This window comes from Sceloporus undulatus, chromosome 5 (genome assembly GCF_019175285.1).
Source record: "Sceloporus undulatus isolate JIND9_A2432 ecotype Alabama chromosome 5, SceUnd_v1.1, whole genome shotgun sequence".
In the NCBI taxonomy this organism is placed as follows: Eukaryota; Metazoa; Chordata; class Lepidosauria; order Squamata; family Phrynosomatidae; genus Sceloporus; species Sceloporus undulatus.
In genome coordinates, this window is record NC_056526.1 from 121417416 (window position 1) to 121440500 (window position 23085).

At 39.5% G+C, this 23085-nt stretch overlaps 2 protein-coding genes across 2 annotated transcripts in view; one reads left to right on the forward strand and one right to left on the reverse strand.

The window, feature by feature from the left end:
* Nucleotides 1-3656, forward strand: part of RASL11B (RAS like family 11 member B) — a 6519-nt gene extending 2863 nt beyond the window's left edge. The window contains exons 3-4 of the mRNA XM_042468063.1: nucleotides 1033-1109; nucleotides 2031-3656. Of these exons, the coding sequence (XP_042323997.1) occupies nucleotides 1033-1109; nucleotides 2031-2498 (545 nt within the window). The 3' untranslated portion in view covers nucleotides 2499-3656. The remainder of the gene's footprint in view (nucleotides 1-1032; nucleotides 1110-2030) is intronic.
* The window catches only part of SCFD2 (sec1 family domain containing 2), a 166960-nt gene continuing 147432 nt past the window's right edge, over nucleotides 3558-23085 (reverse strand). Inside the window, 2 exon segments of the mRNA XM_042468062.1 lie at nucleotides 3558-6887; nucleotides 10174-10293. Of these exon segments, the coding sequence (XP_042323996.1) occupies nucleotides 6795-6887; nucleotides 10174-10293 (213 nt within the window). The 3' untranslated portion in view covers nucleotides 3558-6794.

Below are 23085 nucleotides of genomic sequence, written 5' to 3' on the forward strand. Positions count from 1 at the left end.
AATAATAATAATAATAATAATAATAATAATAATAATAATAATAATAATAATTATTATTATTATTATTATTATTATTATTCCTATTATTATTATTTATATTCTGCCTTTAACTAAAGGTGCATCTTCTTACTTGGTGCATGTATTCAATGGCATTTAGTCGCCTGTTCTGTACAAAGGCAAGCCTGCAGATATTGGTTCATATGCTCTGAATCCATGTGCCCACACTGTAAATATACTCTATTTACAGTGAGAAGCATTGGTATCAATATGAAGCAGTTAATGTTAATAGGAAGACAGAAGGTAATTAATTCAGAATCAGTTATGCAAGCTTTTCTATTTCTAGCATAATATGGTAATACTCCCCCATTCCCCGTAGGCAGAAGACTTGTGCATGACATAGAAAAAAAATAATGCCAGTTAGAGATCTTTTACAGCACTCTGATTTAAAAGGAAAGGTGTTTTATCACTGTACAAAATCCTGCACTGTTAATGAAAAGGGTGGGCAAGCTCTAGCCAAAGTGAAGCACTTGATTCCAGTGGGACAGAAAGTAAGCACATTGTTAGTTCTTGAACTATGTTGTATGTGCCTGACTGTCCATGATCTTGCCATTATTTTTACCTGTGACTTGGTAAAATGTACAACTAAACACAGACCCCCCCCCCAAAAAAAAAACCCTCCTGGCAATGTCAGCTAACTGTACTATTAACCCAGGTGTATGTATCAGTAAGTATTTATGGTATGTGTGCCTATTCTCTTCATATCTTGCTGCTTTGAGGCATCCCTCCACAAAACAGTCATTCAGCTTGCCAGTCCTAATCGTTCACTCAGGTTGTCCTAGCAGTTGTCTTTCTGGTGGTGGAAATGCAATTTATGTAATGCACTCCCAAGGGATGACAGTGTGACCCTTTCCTCAACATACAACACATACCTCTGCCTCCCCAAAATGTATATGTTGATGATTTCCTATTTATAAAGCACACTGCAGTCATGTCTGTGAACTCAAGTGTGATCAAATGCATTTTTATTTCTAGGCAATTTGTACAGCAGGCAGATTGAAATTGATGGAGAGCTGTTTGCAATTCAAGTCCAAGACACTCCTGGAGTCCAGGTGAGTTGGTTCTTCTGATTACTTGTTAATGTCCGTCACCATTTAAAAAGAAGCCTCAGTTTTGGTACCTTTCAACAAACCCAGTGTTTGGTCTGTTCACTCAGAGCAGCCCCAGCTTTGGATACTGGAGTTTTTCTAGCTACACTGAATAGGCTTTTGTAGCTAGTAAGCAGGATTGTAAACAGTCAGTGCTTGACAAACGGTCTGTATACAGTCCCCTGACAGTAAAAGAAAACAACCCACAATTTCAACTGAACTTTTGTCCACTTGGACACAGCCATCTTGTTGGGGAAGACTGCTTTTCTTAAATGGAAAGGTTGTTAATGTGTTAAGAATGGTTCATTGGAAAAGTAAGGAGCGCTCCATTTTTATTATGCTAGCAAAGTGCACGGGAAATCTGGGAAGAAATTTTATTGCTATGGCCTAATCAGCTTTAGTTTCATAAACATACACAAGAGAAACAAAAAGGCACAGTACCAGCAGCTGCACTCATTAAAATTTGTTAGGAGTTGATCTTATACTGTGGAAAGTTTGAATGTATAGACATGAGTAAGGTCAGATTTTGCCTTTTTGAACTGGGCAAATCTCCAACTTCAGTGTTTCCAGCTCATACTGTTGTTCTTTCCCCGCTCCGCTCCCGACTTGCTGTCTAGCCAGTTAATTTCCCATTTTGTGGCACGACAAAGTCTTTCCTCTATGTATACAGTTCAACATGGGTCAATTTTCCACCTGAATATGTGGAAAACTTCAGAATAATCTAGTGTAGATTTTTTTTCTTTTGAGGAACTGGGTGAACAATTTTATGAAGGAGGATGAAGAACTACACTTCAGGAAAGCATGTAATACCAATATTATCTCATGCTGCTTTCAGTTCTTCCTTTGCAACCAAATAATGTTTCCATTGTTGCACTCTTATTTCAGGTCCATGGACACAGCCTGGAGTGTAATGAGCAGCTGAACCGATGCATTCGCTGGGCAGATGCAATTGTGATCGTTTTTTCAATCACAGACTATAAGAGTTATGAGCTACTCAGTCACTTCCACCAGCACATACGACACTTGCATCCAGGAAACAGAGTGCCTGTGGTGGTTGTAGCCAACAAAGCAGACCTCCTCCATATTAAAGAGGTGGAACCCCAACATGGACTTCAGCTGGCTAGCATGCTGGGCTGTACTTTCTATGAAGTGTCTGTTAGTGAGAACTATAAAGAAGTCTTCAATGCATTTCATAGCCTGTGCAAAGATGTCTGTAAGCAACAAACCACCAGCACACCAGAGAAGAGGAGAAGCTCCCTCATTCCAAGACCAAAGTCACCCAACATGCAGGATCTGAAGAGAAGGTTTAAGCAAGCCTTATCTGCCAAAGTGAGGACTGTTACCTCTGTCTGACAGCTCAAATTACATGGGAGGGGTTTTTCTTTCCCAGGACATAATCATAGAGTTTCAGCTCTGGAACATTAATTGCTGGCATTACTACATACGAAGAAGGGCAAGAGAGAGCAAAGAGGGTTCAGATGTTGTTTGAACAGCTGTGGACATAAAACATTGTGTAGCGGAGGAACGACATTGAAGTTTGAGCAATGTCTTAAAGAAGCAGTTGACGGTGTGCGTTCATGCTGAACATTGAATGTTGACTGAACAAACTGACAATACTTTCATGTTCTGTAGTGGGGCTTGCACCATGTTGATATCTATACTATCCTGTCACTTCAACTGCAGTGGAGGACAGGACAGTATTCTGAATGGTACCTTTCTAATGGGGAGCCACTTGTGTTTACATCTGTTACAAATATTTTTGGTGTTGAATGAAGGTTAGTTTCTTTTGTAGTGCTCTTTGCAGCCTTAAATCACCTGTGGCTTAGAGGCAGTTCTCTCACTGATTCAGCATAACAAAGCCCATGTGTAAAAACTACTGAGCATTACTAAGTGACTGTACTTTTGACCATATAATGAGGCATTTTATACCAAAAAAAAAAAAAGAGCCAGTTTGGTGTAAATTTTTACACTTGACATTTACTCTCACAGTCTAAGACACTAGTGTCTTAATCAGGCTTCAAAGACAGGTCATCTGCTGTCATGCTGAATTTACTTCCAGGTTCATCTTCAAATGTTGTTGTTGTAGTATTGATTACAATTACTGTAAGATGCCACTGAAGCACTCTGGCCATAGATACAACTTCCGTTACTTTCAATCTAGTACAATTTCATTTTCTTTTTTTCTTTTGCTGTTGTCTGTGAAGCTGTTTTTTCTTGGTTGAGCCATATCTTCAGCTAGTGCATGAGGAACATTCCACTGATGCATAAGTCTGTCACTAACAGTTATGTTAGTTGTATAAAAGCTGAATCATCAGGCTTGTCACATAGAGCCAGCAGGATTTGGGTTGAGGGCTACAAGCCTGACCGCTATTCCCCCAGTGCACTTTACAAAAGAGAAAAAGAACACCATGCTCTTTCTTTAACCTGTAACTTATTTTTTTTTACTGATAGCAACTTACACAGAACACAACTTTTACATTATGTTTCATAATTAAACAATGTTTTCTCATATGATTATTGTGTTTTCATCTGCAACTACCTCAAGTTTATGAAAATGGGATGGTGATGGTAAGACCCACAGTGCCTGAAAGGCATGGAAACGACCTAAAGTTACAATAGAATTTAAAGACATTTATTAAATCATGGAACATACAAGAGGGGTGTAGTGTCACTAATTGTGATAGCACAAGTACAGATTATCAGTCCTTACTTTCTCTTCAAAGATGTAACTGTGCTAAGTCACCCCCTTCTCAATATTGCTTACTGGTGCTATTTTGCGAAGAGAGTCTGTTCTACTTGTTCCATTCTAAAAGAAAAACGGCTCTCCAGATGTTGCTGGACTGCAACATCTGTGAGCCTTAGCCAGCATAACAATGGTAAAGAATGCTGGGAGTGCAGACCAATATCTGGAGAATACACTTTGCTCATTCTTATACTAGAACATCCTGGGGTTGCTCTTATTAAACACAGGAGGGATACCTCCCATGAAGTGGAAGGTTCTCTTTGCTACGCTACAGTGGGACAGCTCTTAGCTAAAGCATACAACCAGGCTATAAATCTGTATTTCTAGTCCTTTGAGGATTATTAATTTAAGCTCGCAAGTGATGGCTGCATGAGTTGAACATAGCATAGTCTCTTGGTGACATGTAATGTATCATTGTTTTTGTGAATCAGCACTTACGGTTTGAGTTTCACCCCCAGCCTTCAGGTTAAGTGCTGGCTGTCTCCATCACACAGCAATCATGAACAGTGTATAGGCGTATCCATTCAAGGAGGATGGAATTCATCTATCTACACAGTCCACCTTCAAAACCTCCCCAGCAAACTGGGGGCAACAATGAACACAGCCAACTTGTGATAGAAGAATGGTTCATGGAAGGAAACCTACCAGGCATCTGACAAGAAGACAGAACTGATAGGCATGGTTTCTGTACTATGCCTGCTTTCATGCTTTAAAAATTTTCAAGACAGACTCTATTAACACTGTGTGAAAGGAATGCAATAGTAACCATGGAAACTGCCAGTTTTTGCCTGTCCTTCCTAAGCAGTTCAGAAAAATAGCTTTACACATCAACTTGGTCTTATTTGTCATTGGTCTATTATACCAATGCATCCAATTATTATTGCCATAAATAAATGGACAACAGTGTGTCTCTTTCTCTAATGGTTGAAAAGCAGGCCTTTGCTCTTTTCCATTAGCCAAGGTGTCAGAGTGCAGCCAAATTTAGATCCTCTCCCCAAAGACTACAAAGACTACAATCTGTATCTGTTAGACTGGAGAAGACCTAAACTTGTCTTTGTAACATCTTGTCAAAATAAAGCTGCTGCAATGGGTTACACTTATAAAGGCAAGTGTCTAGCTGTATTCTACAACATCAAAACAATTCAGCAAAAATATCATTACCTGATCGAAGTAAAACCAAATATGCAGTTCAGGAATAAAATATATGCCATATGCCAGCTTCTTAGGCTGCTATATGACATGTTTTCTAAACTTAAGCTGTTCTGCTACTGTTATTTGGAAACTAAGAAAAAGTCAAGCCATACCCTTGGCATTAAATCTTCTATAATTATTACCTCCTCCTTATATAACAGGAAGGAAAGGTCCAAAACACACTGCAGAAATAATTCACTCTGAGACCACTTTAACTGTCCTGGCTCAATGGTAAGGAATTCTGGGAACTGTAGGTTTGTGAGACATTTAGCCTTCTCTGTCAGAGAGCTCTGGTGCCACAACAAACTACAATTCCCAGGATTCCCTAGCACTCAGCCAGGGCAGTTAAAGCAGTCTCAAACTGGATTATTTCTGCAGTGTGTTTTGGTTCCAAGAAATACAAAGTAAAGAAAAATTTATGTTCCATCTGCTAAACCCTTGGGCAGCCTGGGAATATTCCAATTGTGGCTGTGATCATGAATATCTTTCATTCTAAAATATTTAGTAGGCTCTAAGGGCCTCTGGCAACTGGAGATAGGGTTGAACAGCATACTGTGACTGTCCTGGACTCTGGATGAGGAAAGCTCTAAGACCAAAATATATAATGGACCAGGATAAGATGACTCCCTTTGGACAGAAAACCAGCACATCAGGAAGGCATGGCAGAACCCTCTTTCTGACATGCATTTTCTAAGTAAAGGGAAGATGTGTGAAGTATTTGTTCTGAAATTATAACATCCAAGAATAGCTTTATCACTTGATTCTACTGAACTAGGGGCCTAGATGACCAGCTCCTGATGGTGTTCATTTCTGGTACTTCTAAAAAAATCTCAAATCTTCAGTTGGCTACCTGGCTATCTAATCCACAAATCAACCACACTGGGATGGTTTTGTAATGCCTAGTTAGCTATCAAAGGCCACACCTTCATCTTCCATGTAGATGGTTTACCACCTATAGAGCACCAGCTGAGAGGGTGACTTCATGTGGGATCAATGGGAGATGGAGAACTGTTAGAAAACAATTGACAGTACTTTTCATTTTATGCCTGTTGGCTGGGATTGGGTTACCACTAGAAAATTTACCAAATATTTGAAGCAACATACCTTGAATAATATGAAGATATTAAGGCACATGCACCATCAGGGACATATGTATTTAAGACTACATTTTCTATTTGATGGTTGAATAACTTGGCATTTTGTCCTGATGGCTTCTTCAATCACAAGCCAACTAGAAAACCTGTAGAAGACTAGAAAAGAAGCTGAAGAAAAAGCTCACTACAGTATAAAAGAGGGAGCTCCTGTAGCTTTCTGCAATTGTTCTACAGTGTTCCTATGTAACTGTCATAGGCAGTGGTGTTTACCCCCTACAGGTGCCAGAAAGAGCAACCCATGTCAACTAGCTAGAAAGAAAGAATTTCAGCTCAATGCAACATTACTGCAAAGAGAGGAACTGAATGTCAGCTTGACGTCACTGAAGAAATGAATGAATGTGCAAGTGCTCTTCTCATGTAGCTACTCTTCTTTCCAGACAGCTATCAAATCAATTTTTCTAATGTCAAAATCAAGGTCGTGGATAATTTCAGAGCCTTTCACTTTTTAAAGAATATCTAAAGGGACAGAAGGGAACAAGTTTGATATTTTCTTCAAGTTTGTGTCTGTCATGGGGGAAAAGGTGGATAGATGCTCATCTTAATTGACAAATTCTCTATTCATCAGATACCAATGTCTGGCTGGAGACGGTCTGTGGCAAACAGCAACTCCAGACTGTTAAGCGGTGTCAGGAGAGTTGTGGAGAGCACAATTACCTGTTTGAGAAAAGAGAAATTACATACATATATTTTAGAGAAACTAATTCCCTCTCTCTGTCCCCAACAGAGACTGCAAAGTGTCAGATACACTTAATGACAAAGGAGTTGTGTTTCTTTGGGCAAGTAGAGCTTAGCTAAAGCTGTTATGTGCTCAGCATATAATTACAAGTAAGCCTACTACTACTGGAAGCACTACAATAATCAGCAGTATACCCCATTTCTAACCTGAATCATCTATCTCCACAATGCATAGACTGTTGCCAGTTTGGCAATGATGAGAGATGGTGGAAGCTGTAGCTTACCAGCACCTGGAAAGCCATGGGTTTCTTGCTGTTCTTCTAGACTAGGGGTGGGCAAAATTTGGCCCTCCAGGGTACTTTTTTCTGGCCCCCAGAAGTCAATCCCCCCCCCCCGTTTTTTGTCCCCAAATGCCTTCTAGGGGGTATGGAACATTACGTTTTTGCACACACACATGGACCATGTTAGGCTCCAGATCTTCCTTGAAATTCGATATGAAGAGGAGATAATTTTTTCTAACTTCCTGTTGTTAGAAGAAAAAAAAAGGCTTCTCCTGGGCTAAAATATCCTAGGAAGGTATTTTGAAATGAAAATGTTCCCCATGCCCCCTAAAGGACTGTTGTGAGAAAGTTTTGATCTTTGTGTGTGTGTGTGTGTTGTTGGGGATGCATTAGGTGAATATTTTCAATCCGTGGATGATTGAATCTGTGGATAAAAAAATCCAAGGATAAGGAGGGCTGACTGTAAATCTTGTTATGACTATTAAGACATTAAGTCTCATTGATTTTATCTGTTCTTACTCTCAGGTAAGAGTGTACTTACACACAGCCTTAAGGCAAGCCTAATGTATTTTTTTCCATTTATTTCTCTTATTATTCTTTCCTTCTAGCTAGAACTACTTACAATAATCATGGTCATTTTTACAAGATAGCTTTGTGCTTCTCTCATATATTTCTAGGTATTCAACAATATTCCAAATAAGCTTTGTTTATATAATCAGCATTATCTCTTTATTTGCTAATGTCATGTCACGTGAACTACACATTGTTCTCATCTTTATTTAATTGTCATTTACTTGCATGCCAAGTAAGTACTGAGAAGTGCTAGCATCTGCTGAGCAACCCATTGCCTGTTGTTGAAAATACTTTAGTGTTTTAAGGTTCTAATCCAACCCCTATTTAAAAGGAACATTAGGGTGTTGCTTGAATGAACAGGTATGCCGATATCTGTGTTTTTATCTTACCTAATATTTATAAGTGACTGATAGAAGTTTTGGATAAACACCTTCTAAGAATGCCAGGCTCTTAGAAAACATAATCTCCAGCAGGTGGTCAATATTCAAAGACCCGAAGAAATCCAGGTCAATCCCAGAAACTTTATGTAGGAAAGAAACGTGTTCTCTCTCTCTCTCCACACTCCAGACTCACCTTCCCTCCACTTTAAAACCCTCTCAGCTCTAAATGTAACAGCTTTACAAAGTGAGTGAGTGCTAGTAAAAGCCACTAAATACATTTTGAATTCTTTGTCTCACAGGGTGACCAGTTGCTGGTGGGGTCAAGCCTAAGCAAAGCAACACCAGATCCCATGTCACTCCTTGTCAAACTTCAATCCCTCTCAGATAGTAAGCCCAAAGCCTGGCTACATAGTTTTCACTCTCCTCGATCATTAAGACTTTGCTTATCTTTCAAGTCACAGTAATACATTTGGAGTCTGGATTAACTTGTCCATCAGTGTACTGCAAATTCAAGGTCTGCCTGAGACCACAAGGAATTTGATTCACTACGCTAAGAAGATAATTGAGAAGTTAAATGCAAAAAGACATGTTATCAGATGAAAATGTGTTGCGAGAGAAGGTATTTAAGACACAGGAATGATTAAATGACCTCTTAACTCAAGAATGCCATTAACACAGAGAAGGCATACTCTCCACCTCCATAGGGGCTCAGCAGTACTTGCCCACCCCCTCCCACTTCAGTATTTTCACTAATCAAACATGTGACCTGTATGATTTATAACAGCAAATGTTTGCATTCCATTTGTAGAGCACAAACATATTATTTATGTACTCAGGGTTAGAATAAGTAAGAATTCAGCCTGAAGTGATGAAGCCTTGAGGAAAACCATTGTAAATGTCCTCTCCTAGTAGCAGATGAAGATAAATTAGTCAGCTACTGATGGCACTGGTTCTGAGAAAGAGTTACGAATCCTTTGGCATTTCTTTGTGTCTGTAAAATGTTTTAAAGTTGTAGCCACTGGCTACAACCATGAGTACACCCTAAAGTTTTTGTCACCCCCTGCCCAGTTTTACAGATGTTCATGGTAACTCTTACTGTGCATACAGAAAAATTGACACTCTCATTCAGATCTCTACTTCGTGAAGGCTGAAAAGCAAGACCTCAGATATTCAAAAGCAGTAGTAAAATCAAGTAAATTAAAACCAGTGGTTCCCAGATGTTGTTGAATGCCAAGTTACAAAAACTCTAGCCAACATGGCCAACGGTCAGAGATCTTGTAGTCCAAAAACATCTGGGAATTCAAATTTAGAACCATTGTTTTAGGACTCTGGGCTTACTTCTCCTCTAAATTTTAGATGCTAATGTGAATTAATTCACCGTCTCCAAAATGTAATAAATAATAATTTCTTCATTTGTGGACCCCTACTGCTTTTTCTGTTGAGAAGTACCCTGAACTTCCATGACAATATTCTGTCCCAATGGCATCATGATTTAAAATTGGTTGGGAGATTATAATAGGAAACTGGCAACCTATCATCTTTTCATAGTGCTTAACTCTTAGAATCTGTTCGTTTCAAAAGAGTTCAGCATCACATCTTCACTGAATGTGGCAGGATGATATAAAAAATGCAGGTATGTCCCCATATTCTTCATCGTAGTTCTATCCACTATCACCAGTTCCTGCTTGGCCTGCATCTTTCTTACATCCCTGGGTCCTCAATATACAATCAGCAATATAGTAGGACAGCACACCTTGTCACAGACTGTTTAAACCATTTCACCTACTTTCCTAAGTAACTTGCTTTCATCTAGTTTCCTTCCCTTATTTTTCTAGGGAAATTGCACCAATTCCTCACCTATTTTTCTGCTCATCTGCAAAGTGTTCTATTTTATTTAAGTTCTTAATCAAGTCTTTGTGACCATCAAAAGTTCAGCATCACATCTTCACTGAATGTGGCAGGATGATATCAAAATGCAGGTATGTTCTTATTATTCCTAAGAAACTGTCAGCATTCTTAAGAGTCCTGTACCTGTACTCCAGGCTTCTGTGCTGTTATAAGGTCCTTTACCATTTTGACTTCAGACACTGTCACTCCACCAACCATGAAGATGATCACCAGTGAATGATCAGCAGGGTGAGGGCGACTCACCTATGAAAAGAACATTTTAAAAAAGTTGTTTATGCAGCCTTGTGAAATAATCCGTCAAATATTCCTAAACACACACACACTTTTTTTTTAAAATAGTCTGCTGGGGCCTAGCAGACAAAGGATGGATGGATTAGACTTCCCCTTCTTAGTAGCTTGTCTGGTTTTTATCATCTATGCAGACTTCTTCCTCCACCAACTCATTCACTTGCCTACATGCAATTCTATGTTGCTCATGGCTGCAAGGTGAATTCCATTTCCTGCTTCTATCTACTTATGATCTACTTATGATTATCATGATTAACTTTGAGACAGCTGGAAATTTGGTTAGGCCATTATTACTTGGCAATAACAAGGCATCCACATGGCCGCCTCCTAAGACATCTCTAGGCTGATAATCAGGAAGCTAAAAGAAAAATAACAGCCATTCTTCTTTCTCCAAGTGCAGAAACACTTTAAAAAGTGAATGCCTACATGTCTTTCTAATGAAAAACATGCCAATTAAAATATTGCTTGCCTGCTCTTTAAAATCTTTCTTTCTTGCTCTTGAGCAATATGTATGAAGCTTCTGCATGAAGTTATTAAGAGTCCCATAAAATAACATTTATTTGTTCTTTTATCTTAGCAGTTTTTAAAATAAAGATATATAAAAAAGAAATGTTTAGAAGGTCTGACAGCGTTGTTGTTGCTCTGTGCTATTACTGGCAAGTTTGACATTTCATATTTTTTTAAAGGTAAGCTTGCAAGCCCCCTTAAGTCTCTGCATTTCTCCTCTCATGTTTTGACATATTGTCGGATTGTACTGAATAAGGCACAGAACTAGAACCGTAAAACATTATGTCCAAAGAATATGAACAAAGAACCAAGATGGCAGGTACAGAAAAAATGTGTCGGAACTGGATCTGGACAATTAGCTTAGAACTGGGATGCTCTTGGCTAAGTCATACTCTTTCACTACTGACACCTTGTTTGGAAAGAAGGAACTGCAGCCTCTAAGCACACTCTTGATGTGAACATGACAAAGTGCTATAAAAGTCTCTGGCTATAATTCAGTGCATATTTAAATGCACTTAAGGGCACTTAGTTCAGTTGGGCTTAAGGATATCAAAAATGTGCACTGGGTTGTGATCATGGATTAAAATTGCAATAATTAACAAAAAAAAAAAACCCTATTCTGATGCCATTACTATAGCACAGTTTTTGTCAATTACATGGCAACTATTTAACACATTTTTGCAGACTAAATGGTCTGTTACCTTTATCAATAGCCAATTACAATTACATCCAAAACCCACAAAACAGCGATACCTTCCTTGGACCAACCAAAAATGCACAATATACATCACGCAAATGTTCAAACCTCTACTGCCTTCTTCTTTAAACGTGTTAAAATTGTATAGGAGGAGGAGAAGAATGACTATATTAGAGTCACTGTCCTATATTTTGTCAAGATTTATTTTTGTTGTTGTCACTTAAGATGGTCTGGAGGGATATCAATTAGTAGAGGCCACTCTTCTCTTCAGCAACAACAAAAACAGCATCTTGACAATATTTATGCCTTTGACCCTAAACCGTGTAATATATGAATAGGGTGGATCTACTTCCTTTAATGAAAATGTTAAGAATGTGGAGCTGACTGAAGGAGAAGGAAGAGAGAATGGGGAGAAGAGTGAAAGAGAAACTTCTAAACCCCACACAGTGAGGGGGGGGAAAAATCTTGTAATGGGATTTTTTGTATGCATTTGTCCCACTAATATTAGTAAAAGCTCTGTGATTGGGTTGAGCCCATTGGGTTTTCTAGAGAGACCTTCCCAAATACAAGGCTGAGTATCTTCTTCAAGACTGGTCTATTTTGTTACCACAAAAAGAAGTAGCATCATGCTCAGGATCACAGTAACCCAGTCAGACTGCACATGATGTGTGATGAAGGCAGTCGACAGCATATCTGCTGCTCTAAATTTCTGCTTGGAAAGCTTGCACAAATGGTTGGGCATGATCTTCCCTGTAGCAAAATAAGATATTTTTACCTGGGCAAGCATGTTGTAGAGGAAAAGAGAGATGTAATTTGATTAGTGTATAGCTTATTTCACTCTTTCTGTATCTTTTCAATTTAAATCGAATGATATACCTTCATTAAATTTAAATATCAAACCAAACGAATCCATAGGTTAATTTAACCTTCTTAGCTTTGGTTATCTGATACAAACTCCATATTTTGTTCTCTATTGCAGTCATCTTCATTCAGACCATTTAGCTTTAAGTCTAGACTCTTCTGTGTCAGCCCTAATATGCTTTTTTTTTTTTTTAAAAAATCTTCTTAAGAAGAAAGATTAGTAGGAGCTGTTTTTGCCTCACAACAAAGTTGTTTTCCTTAAGATAGACATCTCAGTCAAGTGGTCTATCCAGGTGCAGAGCTCTTGAACTCAGAGAGAGTTTAAAATTTGCATGGTTAATTGGCAATCAGATAATGGCCACCAACAGAGAAGGGGGGAGCAGACAGATAGCGTGTAGGTGATGCTCTTCCTTCCTCTCTCTCCGAGTCTCTCTTTTTCTCCCCCCCCCCCCAACACTGTCTTTTTTATTTATATTTATTGGCAAAACATTAATTGTGCTTTTACTCACTGGTTTAGCAGTTTCCTTTTCTTTCTTTCTTTAAATTAAATTTTATTAGTTTAAAAAGAAAAATACAGTGTATTAATTGACATATGTTATATTATATTAAATTATATGTTTCCTTCCCATCTATTCCAAAGGCTCAAGCCAAACTAAAATCTATCCTTGCCTTAATTTACATCCTTAACAAACCCTTGAAATAGCTCATGCTGAAAGACAAAACTGTCCAAGATCCCAGTTTAGTGGAGATTCGTGTTAGAATTTTCAGTGTTTTATTCTGGGGGTATTTACAGGTAACATTTTTTCCCTACAATTGTATTGTTTCAGGTCAAGATACGGCTTCAGGTCAGGATACGGAGTGGAGACTGCCTTGATCGCCTTGGTCAATGATCTCCATCTGGGCATCGACAGGAAGTGTGACCCTGTTGGTGCTCTTGGACCTCTCAGCGGCCTTTGATACCATTGATGCTGCATGCTGTGTGGTGTGGCACGTGGTATCATGCTGGCCTGTGGACAGAGCCGGGGCATGCATCATATGGACACTACAACCCAACTCCGTCCCCAGGCCGGCTTTTCTTGCTGGTCTGCACATCTCCTTACTGATTTAAACACACCAAAGTCCAGTGATTTCAATGGGCTTAAACAAGACTGCATAGACTTGGGCTGCACATTACTCCAAATTCAGACTTGTCCTTCTGTCTGGTACACAATGCTTTCTATTTTCCCAGTATAACAAGATTCCAAAGGAAATCAATTGTCTTCTTCCTGCCTTCTGTTCCACTTCTACTCCAAAACAACATGTGGAATGACAGCATTGTTTGTCCCAGCAAAACCAAGTTCTTGCTGCATTACAAATAAACGTGCAGGGTTCACCAAAGGTCTCAGCAGCCACATTGAAAAGTCGGTCAAATAAGACTCCAGAATTGATGAACAGTACAGCAACATTAACCACTGTACTTTTCAGTTATTTATATAGGCAGTTGATATGAGCATAAGAATAAATACCTACATTGATTATAAACACAAATACTGGCAGTTAAGAACTAGTGCTAAAGTATCTTCTTCTATGGGCCAACAACCAGACCTTCTTGGGCTAAATGAGGCCTTGACTGTTACCTTCTTGACAAGAGGCTGGTGGGGTTGATCAGCTTCCGTGGGAATGTGCTGGATCCAAACATAATCATAGACACAGCACAGTTAACAAAGACTCTGACAAAAATGTGTCTTTTCACAAAAAAATTTGACACCCTCCCAGTCCCCAGTTTTTTCTTTTCCTCTGTCTAGCTGGAGCAACATTAACATTGGGAGGATAGTGAAGGATTGGTGAAACCCAGAATTTTGATGACAGGTTGCGTCATTATGTCTAGAGTAAACAATGCAATAAGGCTTAAGTTATGAAAGAATAGGATCCTACCCTAGGACACTGTAGTTGTGTGTGCCTGCCTACAATACACTAAAGCAAACAGTAGCTGCCTCTAGAATCCCTTGCTGACCATTTGGGAACAGTACAATGGAAAGAAAAGTGGAGAGTAGATTAGCCTGTTTTACCAGCTGCCCTCACCATATTTTAAAAGCATAGATCTGTAAATTTGGCCACCAAGATGGAAATTTTAAAAAATGTGGAGAATGGCGAAAAGAAAAAAAAAATTTTTTTTTTTATTTACTTGATCTGTCTTTTTCATTTCACATGTGCATCTATCTTATCAGTTTGGAATAAAAAGTTTGCTCAAACATGTTGACCTGCTATTCTTTTTTGTGATGTAAAAACCTATCTCTATTCTCTCCATGTTACTTCTGCTTCTGGTACCAAATTTTCTGTTAGAGAAGTAATACCTGGGAACACATCTGATTCGTTAATGGAAGTATATCTGCATATGAACTATGGAAATCAGTTGGGTTTAAGTTGTCAACCTAATTAACTTTTGTCATCAGGCAACATATGGTGGAAGGAGACTTTATTCTACTTCCACTAGCCCCATCAAAGTACTTTTTTGTGCAAATGTCCTACTCTATAACAACAATGGTCAAGTTATTTCAACACTGCATGAAGTTCTGAACTTTTCAATTACCATGAACCAAGGAGGTAAAGTAAGCTCAGAAATAGTCTCATCTTCTATTAGAAACAGTATCTTCACAGTGAGATACTCCATTGAGAATACAGACCACTACTTTGAGATTTTTCATAATTTGGGACTTTTGAGGGGAGGAGGGGGGAATAATAAAAAATACAAAAATCTCAACACTTTTGTATATATATATATATATATATATATATATATATATATATATAAACCCCACAATAGTCTATACCAACTGCACTGTTTTCTGTAGAAAATGTAGGATTTATTTTGTACAGACATCAAGGGTTTTCCATAATTTTTTTCACAAGTCCTAAAGGGCAAAGAATTGTTAAAGAATGTGCAAAATCTCACATGATCTTGCCTAGCAGGGTGGAATACTTTGAGGTTATCCATTCTCGCATGCAGGAAAAAATATATATTAATGTCCAAATGCCTTTTGTTTACAGCATTATATGGTGAATAATAGCACAGTCCTGTGCACAATTACTCCATAGTAGATTTCACTGAGTTCAATGGGACTTACTTGCAAGTAAGTGGGCACAGGGTTGCAGTCTAAGGATTGCTTTATAAAACAATGTTAATATTCATGGTTAGATGGTGATTCTATAATACACAGTATTTAAATGAATAAGATATATTGTTATGATCATACTGCTATGGAATTATCTCAAAGAAATACCTTCCTTAAACAAAAGGAAAGCAAGCTTGTAACAAAGGATGCATTTTTATACACACACATAAAATTATGAATCCCTTTCGGAAGATCTAAGAGTCAAATGATCAATTTCAGAAATGCGTATTAAAATGCAGTCAGGTTAGATATGCAAGTTTTCAATTGAAACTGTCACAAAACAGCATTTTGGAACTTTTTGGTTTTTACACTGTGGGATATTTTGGATCTGTGGGGGGGAGGTCGTAAAAACCCCAATATCTATATGAATTAATGGTGTAAGGACATGGGGTATGATTGTTGTTTTGGGTATAATCCATGCAACTACACATGGTTTTCTGTTTTGAAGATATTCATGCCATGTGGCTCATTACAGCAAAGTTCCATGCTGAAACACTAAATTGGAATTCTTGATGGCAAGCTTTTATAAACCTATTATCATAGCTGAGGTTGCAATGGAATTTTCTGTCTAATGAGATTGGCTACTCAGAGGAATTTCCATCCTCTCTTGTTGTGCACATCATGCCAATTTCTTTGACCATGTGTGTTTTATAAGAAATGTAATGCCTCAGCATGCAAAGCACAGTGTGCTGGGCTCCCTGATTCTGTATTTGCAGCATAATCTCCCTTTGGGTGGTAAAGTGATTGTGTATGTGTAATGACAATATGTGCCATTTCGAGGTTCTTGGACGAAGGGCAACAAAAATACAATAAAAAAATTAAAAATTAGTGCTGGGCGGAAAGTACAGGTGCAAGTTGTAATATGGTATGAAATTTCTGTGCTGAAGGGAATAATCTTGTTAGATATTACCAAAATTTACCCAGTCCAAAATTATGTTTGGAACAGCCGTTCTTCAAATACCACTGGACTCGAATTTCCATCTTTTGCTGCTTCCCACCATCCAACAGTGCTGGGTATTTACTCAGAGGTTCTGCTGATATAGCTGTCATAAACCAATCCTTCATTCAGACATATAATGGTCAATAGTCATCACCACATCTTGTGGTACTGAATCCCTTCATTTAACAATTCTGTTAGTTACTGAAATTAATTTCATAATTTAAATTACCTGAAAAACTATCTGAGATGAAGAATTTTAGTGGACAGAGGAGCCCCTACTGCTGTGAAATATGCTACAGCAGTAGCTCCATCTGCTCAGAGTGAACTAAGTCAGACATAGCTCAGCACAATGTTTTCACCAATCAGTGGCTTTCCCAGATAGCCTGGGTGATAGCAAAGTTTGTTGAGTGTGGTGGGCACAACCCAATCTATCTCCATAGCACTAGATGGAGGAAGGCTTAGAGTTACACAAATGATCTGCAGTGAGTCTCAGATTGGCAACTCATCTTCTTCTGATGAAGCTATGAGAGAAAAAGTCAAGAATAATTTTTAAAAAAGCAGTTTCAAACCATAGTTTATGAAGTTGGTTTGCTTCCATTAACCATAATTAAGATTAACTACAAGGCACCAGATCAAATCTGGTCTTGGAAGTTAAGCAGAGTCAGCCCTTGTTGAAATAGTTGTATCACCAATGAATACCAGGTACTGTAGACTTTACAATTGGCCCTCTGTATCCATGGCTTGATTTAAAAAAAAAAAAAAAGTCTAAAAAACAAACCTTAATTTTTGCCATTTTATATAAAGGACACACTTTTACTAAACCATTGTGTATAATAGGATTTGAGCAGCTGTGGATTTTGGTATCCACAGCGGGTGCTGGACCCAAACCCTGGAGGATATCAAGGATACATTGAATTTCAGAGGAAAAAAATGGTAAAACCATCTCTGAATATTCCAAGGCAACACACACAAAATATTCACTATGATTTTAGTTCTCAAAATTCTGTGCTAGCAGAAATCTTCATAAATGCAGAGGTATTACTGTAGGCTTGCTACTAATGTTGCCTCAACATTTACATAGCAAGTTGGTCTTAGTCAGCCAAAAGATTGACCTTTTGATCTACATCAGCAGCTAGTGAGTAATTCTATCTGTGTTCTGTGCTGAGCTTTCATTTCACATTAATCTCTTGACCAAAGATGGCTGGCACTGATAGTGACTGTGGTGGCAGGAAAGGAGATAAAATAATGACAACTGTTTCCTTTTCCATTTTTCCTTGATGTCCCTTTGTGCCAGACTACAGAGAGAGAGAATGAGAGACTGGTGGTCCTGATTCAGCAGCATAAGAAGCAAAGGAACATGATCCATACACAATTCTTTTCTGTAGGACCAATTAGGATGATCTACCCCAGAAGCTACTAGATTCTAGATAATTCTGGGAAGGTCAGAACAGTTTCCCCTCTAATAGTGCCCATTGACCACTCCAGATCTTACTTTGTGGAAGTAATGAAAGCAAAGAATGTATTTTTGTCCATTACCACTGCACTTTCGCAGTATTATCCAGGTGAGCATTTCTGAGTGGTTCAGAAACTCTGTGGTTCTATCACAGTGGGAAATCTGAAAGAAATGTTGGCAGCATGCTGGGATGAGCTCAAAGAACATTCTGAGGACACAACTGCTCTTTTCTTTCACAGATCACACAGTTCATGCCAATTAGTCTGGAAAAGTGTCTAGGGTACCATATTGCTGGATTATGTTTGATGATTTTGTGGTTCAACTATATGAATAAGGTCAATAAGATAATCAGTAGAGTTCATCCAAACATCTATTTGCTTGGCTCTGACTCCATATTACTTACTAAATCTACCAGGGAGAAGATGATTGGCTGGGGTCCAGGAGGTTATAAATCTCTCCTTTATGAGAGGAAATGGGTTTACTGTCTGTAAAGGAAGTGGCAGTGAGACCACTTCCATGGTGAAAAATCATGGACACAAGAGATCAGAATTAATATAGGCTGATGGTCAATATCATCTTCCTGGTATGGGCAGTGGCTAATACCCAGTCACACTTTAATGAAATTGATGTTCTAGATCAGGAGGAAGAATCAAGTGGTCCTCCAGATGCAACACCCAGCATACATCATCAGTGGCTCTACTGCCTAGGGGTGCTGGAAATTGTAGTCTAACAACCTCTGAAGGACTGCATGAATATCACCCCATTCTAGATCTATTTCAACTGGTAAGGCCTGGCTTTGGTTGGCCTATGGGATGACCTTCTGTTTCTCCTGGAGCTTTCAGTGCCTTTTGAAACTATTAACCAAAGTATCCTTATGAAAAGGTTTTCTGATTCAAGTGTGCTGCTATAGCTTTGTGGTGATTTTGCTCATATATGGATGGCTATCTCCTATAGGTGATACTGGGGGATTTTTGCTCGAACCTATCTTGAGGCCCTATATGGCTCCACCTTATGTTACATGCTATTTAACATGAAAACACTGAGTGAGGTAATCAGGAGATTTAGAATGTAGTGGCAATTATATGAAGATGACAGATAGTTCTATGTCTCTTTTAAATCAGCCATAGATGAGGTAGTGGAAGTGCTAAATCAGAGCATGGCCATGAGAGTTTGCTGGGTGATTTCTGATGAACTGAAGCTCAACACAGAGCAGACAAGATGAAGGAATGCCTAGCGAGTGGTTTGTCTCTCTGGGTAAGTGGTGTCAACTTGTTTCTGAAGAGATTACATTTGGAAGGGATTACAAACAGGGACTGGGAACTTTTTTATGACCTGAGAGTGCAGTGTCATCAATATGCAGATGCCACTCAATTTTACTACTCCTTTCCAACCCAATCCAAGAAGGCTGTCCTGGTCCTAAACTAGTGTCTGTCATCAATGGGCTCATTCCTACTATGAAATACAGCGAAGTGTCATTAGCTGTAAAAGACCCTTAGTTCCCATTTGAAACCGGTTTCTGTCACGATGTGATTGAATCCTGTCATGATGAAGTGAGGCAAAGGCAAAAAACCCAGTGTTTTCAAAGAGTACTTCAAAAAAGTTCTTTTGAGAAAAATCGATTCTGAAGCAAGTTCCATATGTGGGAACGACAGATCAGAATCTATTCATTCTGGGGGGGGGGGGCAAATGGCAGAAAGGTGTTTATCATCCCTCCTCAGTTTTTGACAGATCCACCATTTCCCCACTCTCAATCTGCTGTTGTACTTTTTAAAAAAAATTAAATTGAACACATATTCAATTGATTGCTTTTGCAACTACTTGAAAAGGCATGTAGTTGCTAAAGCAATCAACTGAATATGCATTCAATTTAATGTAAAACAAAAACCAAAAACCCATCTTCATCTTCCTGCCTTGTTCCCCAGCCTGGCCTCCATTTCCCCACCCCTGACATTGCTCCATTGCCATCCTCCTGCCTCCTTCTTCCTCCCCCTTGCTCCAGTCCCTGCCCCCTCCAGGCCCACAGTCCCAACCCACCTTTGGCAGCCTCACCGGGCAGACTGGCCAGAGCGCTCCTGGGCCCTTCTCTGTCTCCTCCGCCTCCTCCCTCTTCAGCTGAGAGAGTGTGACTCATCAGAGAGAGTGTGACTTGCTCCTTCTTGTCCTTCCCCTCCCATATTCACTATGATTTTTGTTCTCAAAATTCTGTGCTAACAGAAACCGTCATGAATGCAGAGGTATTATTGTAGGCTTGCTACAAAGATTGCTTCAACATTTACTTAGCAAGTTGGTCTTATTCAGCCAAAAGATTGACCTTTTGATCTACATCCAAGCATGGCACAGGCTCGGAGAGGACCCCTGGGGTCCCCCTTGCCATGCTTGGATCCAGCAAGCCAAGCATGGCATGGGTCCGGAGAGGATCCCTGGAGGTTCCCCTCCCTGCCATGCTTGGATTGAGCCCGTGGGTCCTCCTTTTCCAGGACATGCTCTACATTTCAGCCCCCACCCCCAAGGCTTGTAAGTCTGGGCTGCCTATGTCACAATTGACATGTCTTTTGAAACTGGGCAACTAGTGGGAACAACAACCGAGTCACAAATAGAATCGATTTCATAGAGGTGAGAATGAGGATCCTTTTGGAATCGAATTGCAAAAGGCAGCGAGAGCGAATCAGGATTCGCTTGAAACTACAAGTGGGAATGACCCCAAAAATGGACTGGATGAGGGCAAACAAGTTGAAACTTAATCCAGACAAGATGGAGGTGCTCCTGGTCAGTTGGAAGGCAGATCAGGGAATGGGGATACAGCCTGTGTTAGATGGGGTCACACTCCCTCTGTAGACACAGGTTTGCAGTTTGGGGGTAGTCCTGGACTTACATGTGGACCTGGAGGCTTCCGAGTGTTCGGAAACGTCTGCTGGTTCAAAGAGCTGCAGCCAGGCTGTTAACTGGGGCAGGTTACAGAGACCACACAACGTCCCTGTTGAAACAGCTCCATTGGCTGCCAGTTTGTTTCAAAGTGCTGGTTATGTCCTATAAAGCCCTATATGGCTTGGGTCTATGCTATACATCAGACCATATCTCCCAGTATGAACTGGCCCGGGCTCTGAGATCCTCTGCAGAAGTCCTTCATGAATTGCAGTGATCCCTGAAAAAAAAGTTTCCATCTTCAAATGCACTAGTCCCGGCTTCTACCAACCTAGCAATTTGAAAGCATTTGTGTAGTCAATTGTCTTTTAAGGAACTTCATAACAAAGAATCTGCACTTAAGTTTTCTTGTTTTTCCTTGCCCATTCCTTTGGCTTTTGTACTATGTCTTTTTAGATCAGTAAGTCTGAGGGAAAGGAATGTCTTGTTTATTTATAATTAACATATAAACTCTTTCCGAGCCTTTCCAGCTGTAGAGTGGAGTATAAACACAAGAGACAGTCAGAAAGAGAGACAGACAGCTTCCATCTGTGGTAAGTCGAATTATGTGTGGGCACGGCAAAATGTTTTCCTCTAAAATGCAACTACATTGAGAAATTTGGCTCCTAAGTCAGGAAAGTTTTAGTGTTATTAAGACTTGAAAATTAAAATAGTTTAATAAGCTATTTCCTTCATCTCTAAATAATCAGAGAACTGTTACAAATGATCACAAACAGGAGATATAGTAAATCTGGAAATAATAAATAATATTTGTACTTATACCCTACTTCTTTTGTTATCACTGTGCATTCAGGGTGGCTTCCAGTTACCCAGCTGATGTCATAGAGAGCATTATATTTCTGCATGTGCCTGGTTGGAATTCCATGCAAACAAGTGAGTGGGGCTGGAGGAAAAGGGGTGCATCCCTCTGGCTTTCCCCTTGTTCAGAACAGAAACTATAAGCTGAGAGAGGAAGCGGCTGTTCTCTGTACCCAGAAGGGTGTGAGAAGCTGGTGCCACCAAACTAAGCACAGAAATGTAATGGGATGGTGGGGGGTGGATGGACAAAGTACTCTGCCTCTTCCCTACCTGCCTTTAGCAGGGTGGGCTTATTTGTATTAATGAACACTCTCTAATTCCCCTATAACATGTCTGCAGATTTTTTAAAATAGCATTTTTTTGCTGTTTGGGAAATGTTTTCTCCTGCTTTTAAGTGTAAAATAATATTTAACCCATCAATATTATTTCATAGAAGTTTTTGAAAATAACAGCTTTGTGGGTGCATGTTTGTTCATGAAATAAGAACCAGAATGATGAGAGGTCTTTGCAGGAAAAATCACCCTCTAGTCCAGTGGTTCCCAACCTGTGGGTCAGGACCCCTTTGGGGGTCAAATGACCCTTTCATGGGGGTCGTCTAAGACCATTGGAAAACACCTATTTAATTACAGTTATGAAGTAGCAATGAAAATAATTTCATGGGTTTGGGTCGCCACAACATGAGGAACTGTATTAAAGGGTCGCGGCATCAGGAAGGTTGGGAACCACTGCTATAGTCCCATCTGCCACTTGCAACACATCTCCTCTTACATTTGCAAATTATTGTAACAGTTGTTGTTAATGAGTCAATTCTGACCTGTGGCAACCCTGTGAATGAGGCATCTCCAAGACTCCCTGTCCTCAACAGACTGCTCAGTTCCTGCAGACTTGGGAACACTGATTCTGTTGACTGCATGATTGGCAGGTTGGTAGCTCAAGGCCCAAGTGATGTATGATGGGCTAAGCTCCCATCACTAGTCTCAGCTTCTGCCAACCTAGCAGTTTGAAAGCATGCAAATACAAGTAGATAAACAGGTACCACTTTGGTGGGAAGGTAACAACTCTCTGTGCAGTCATGCTGACCACACGACTTACAGAATGGTCTTTGACTATGCTGACTTTTTGGCTTAGTAACAGAATAACAGAACCACCCCAGTCAGACATGACTTGACATCCTTGTCAAAGGGGAATACCTTTACCTTTTACCTCTTTGATTAAGTCTATCCATCTGGTGTGTGGTTTTCCTCTCTTTCTACTGCCCTCTATCTTTCCAAGCATTATCACTTTTTCTAGTGAGTCGTGTCTTCTCACGATGTGGCTAAAGTACAACAGCCTCAATTTAGTCATCTTGGCTTCTAGGGAAAATTGAGATTTGATTTGCTCTTGCACCTATTTGTTTGTCTTTTTAATCATCCGTGAT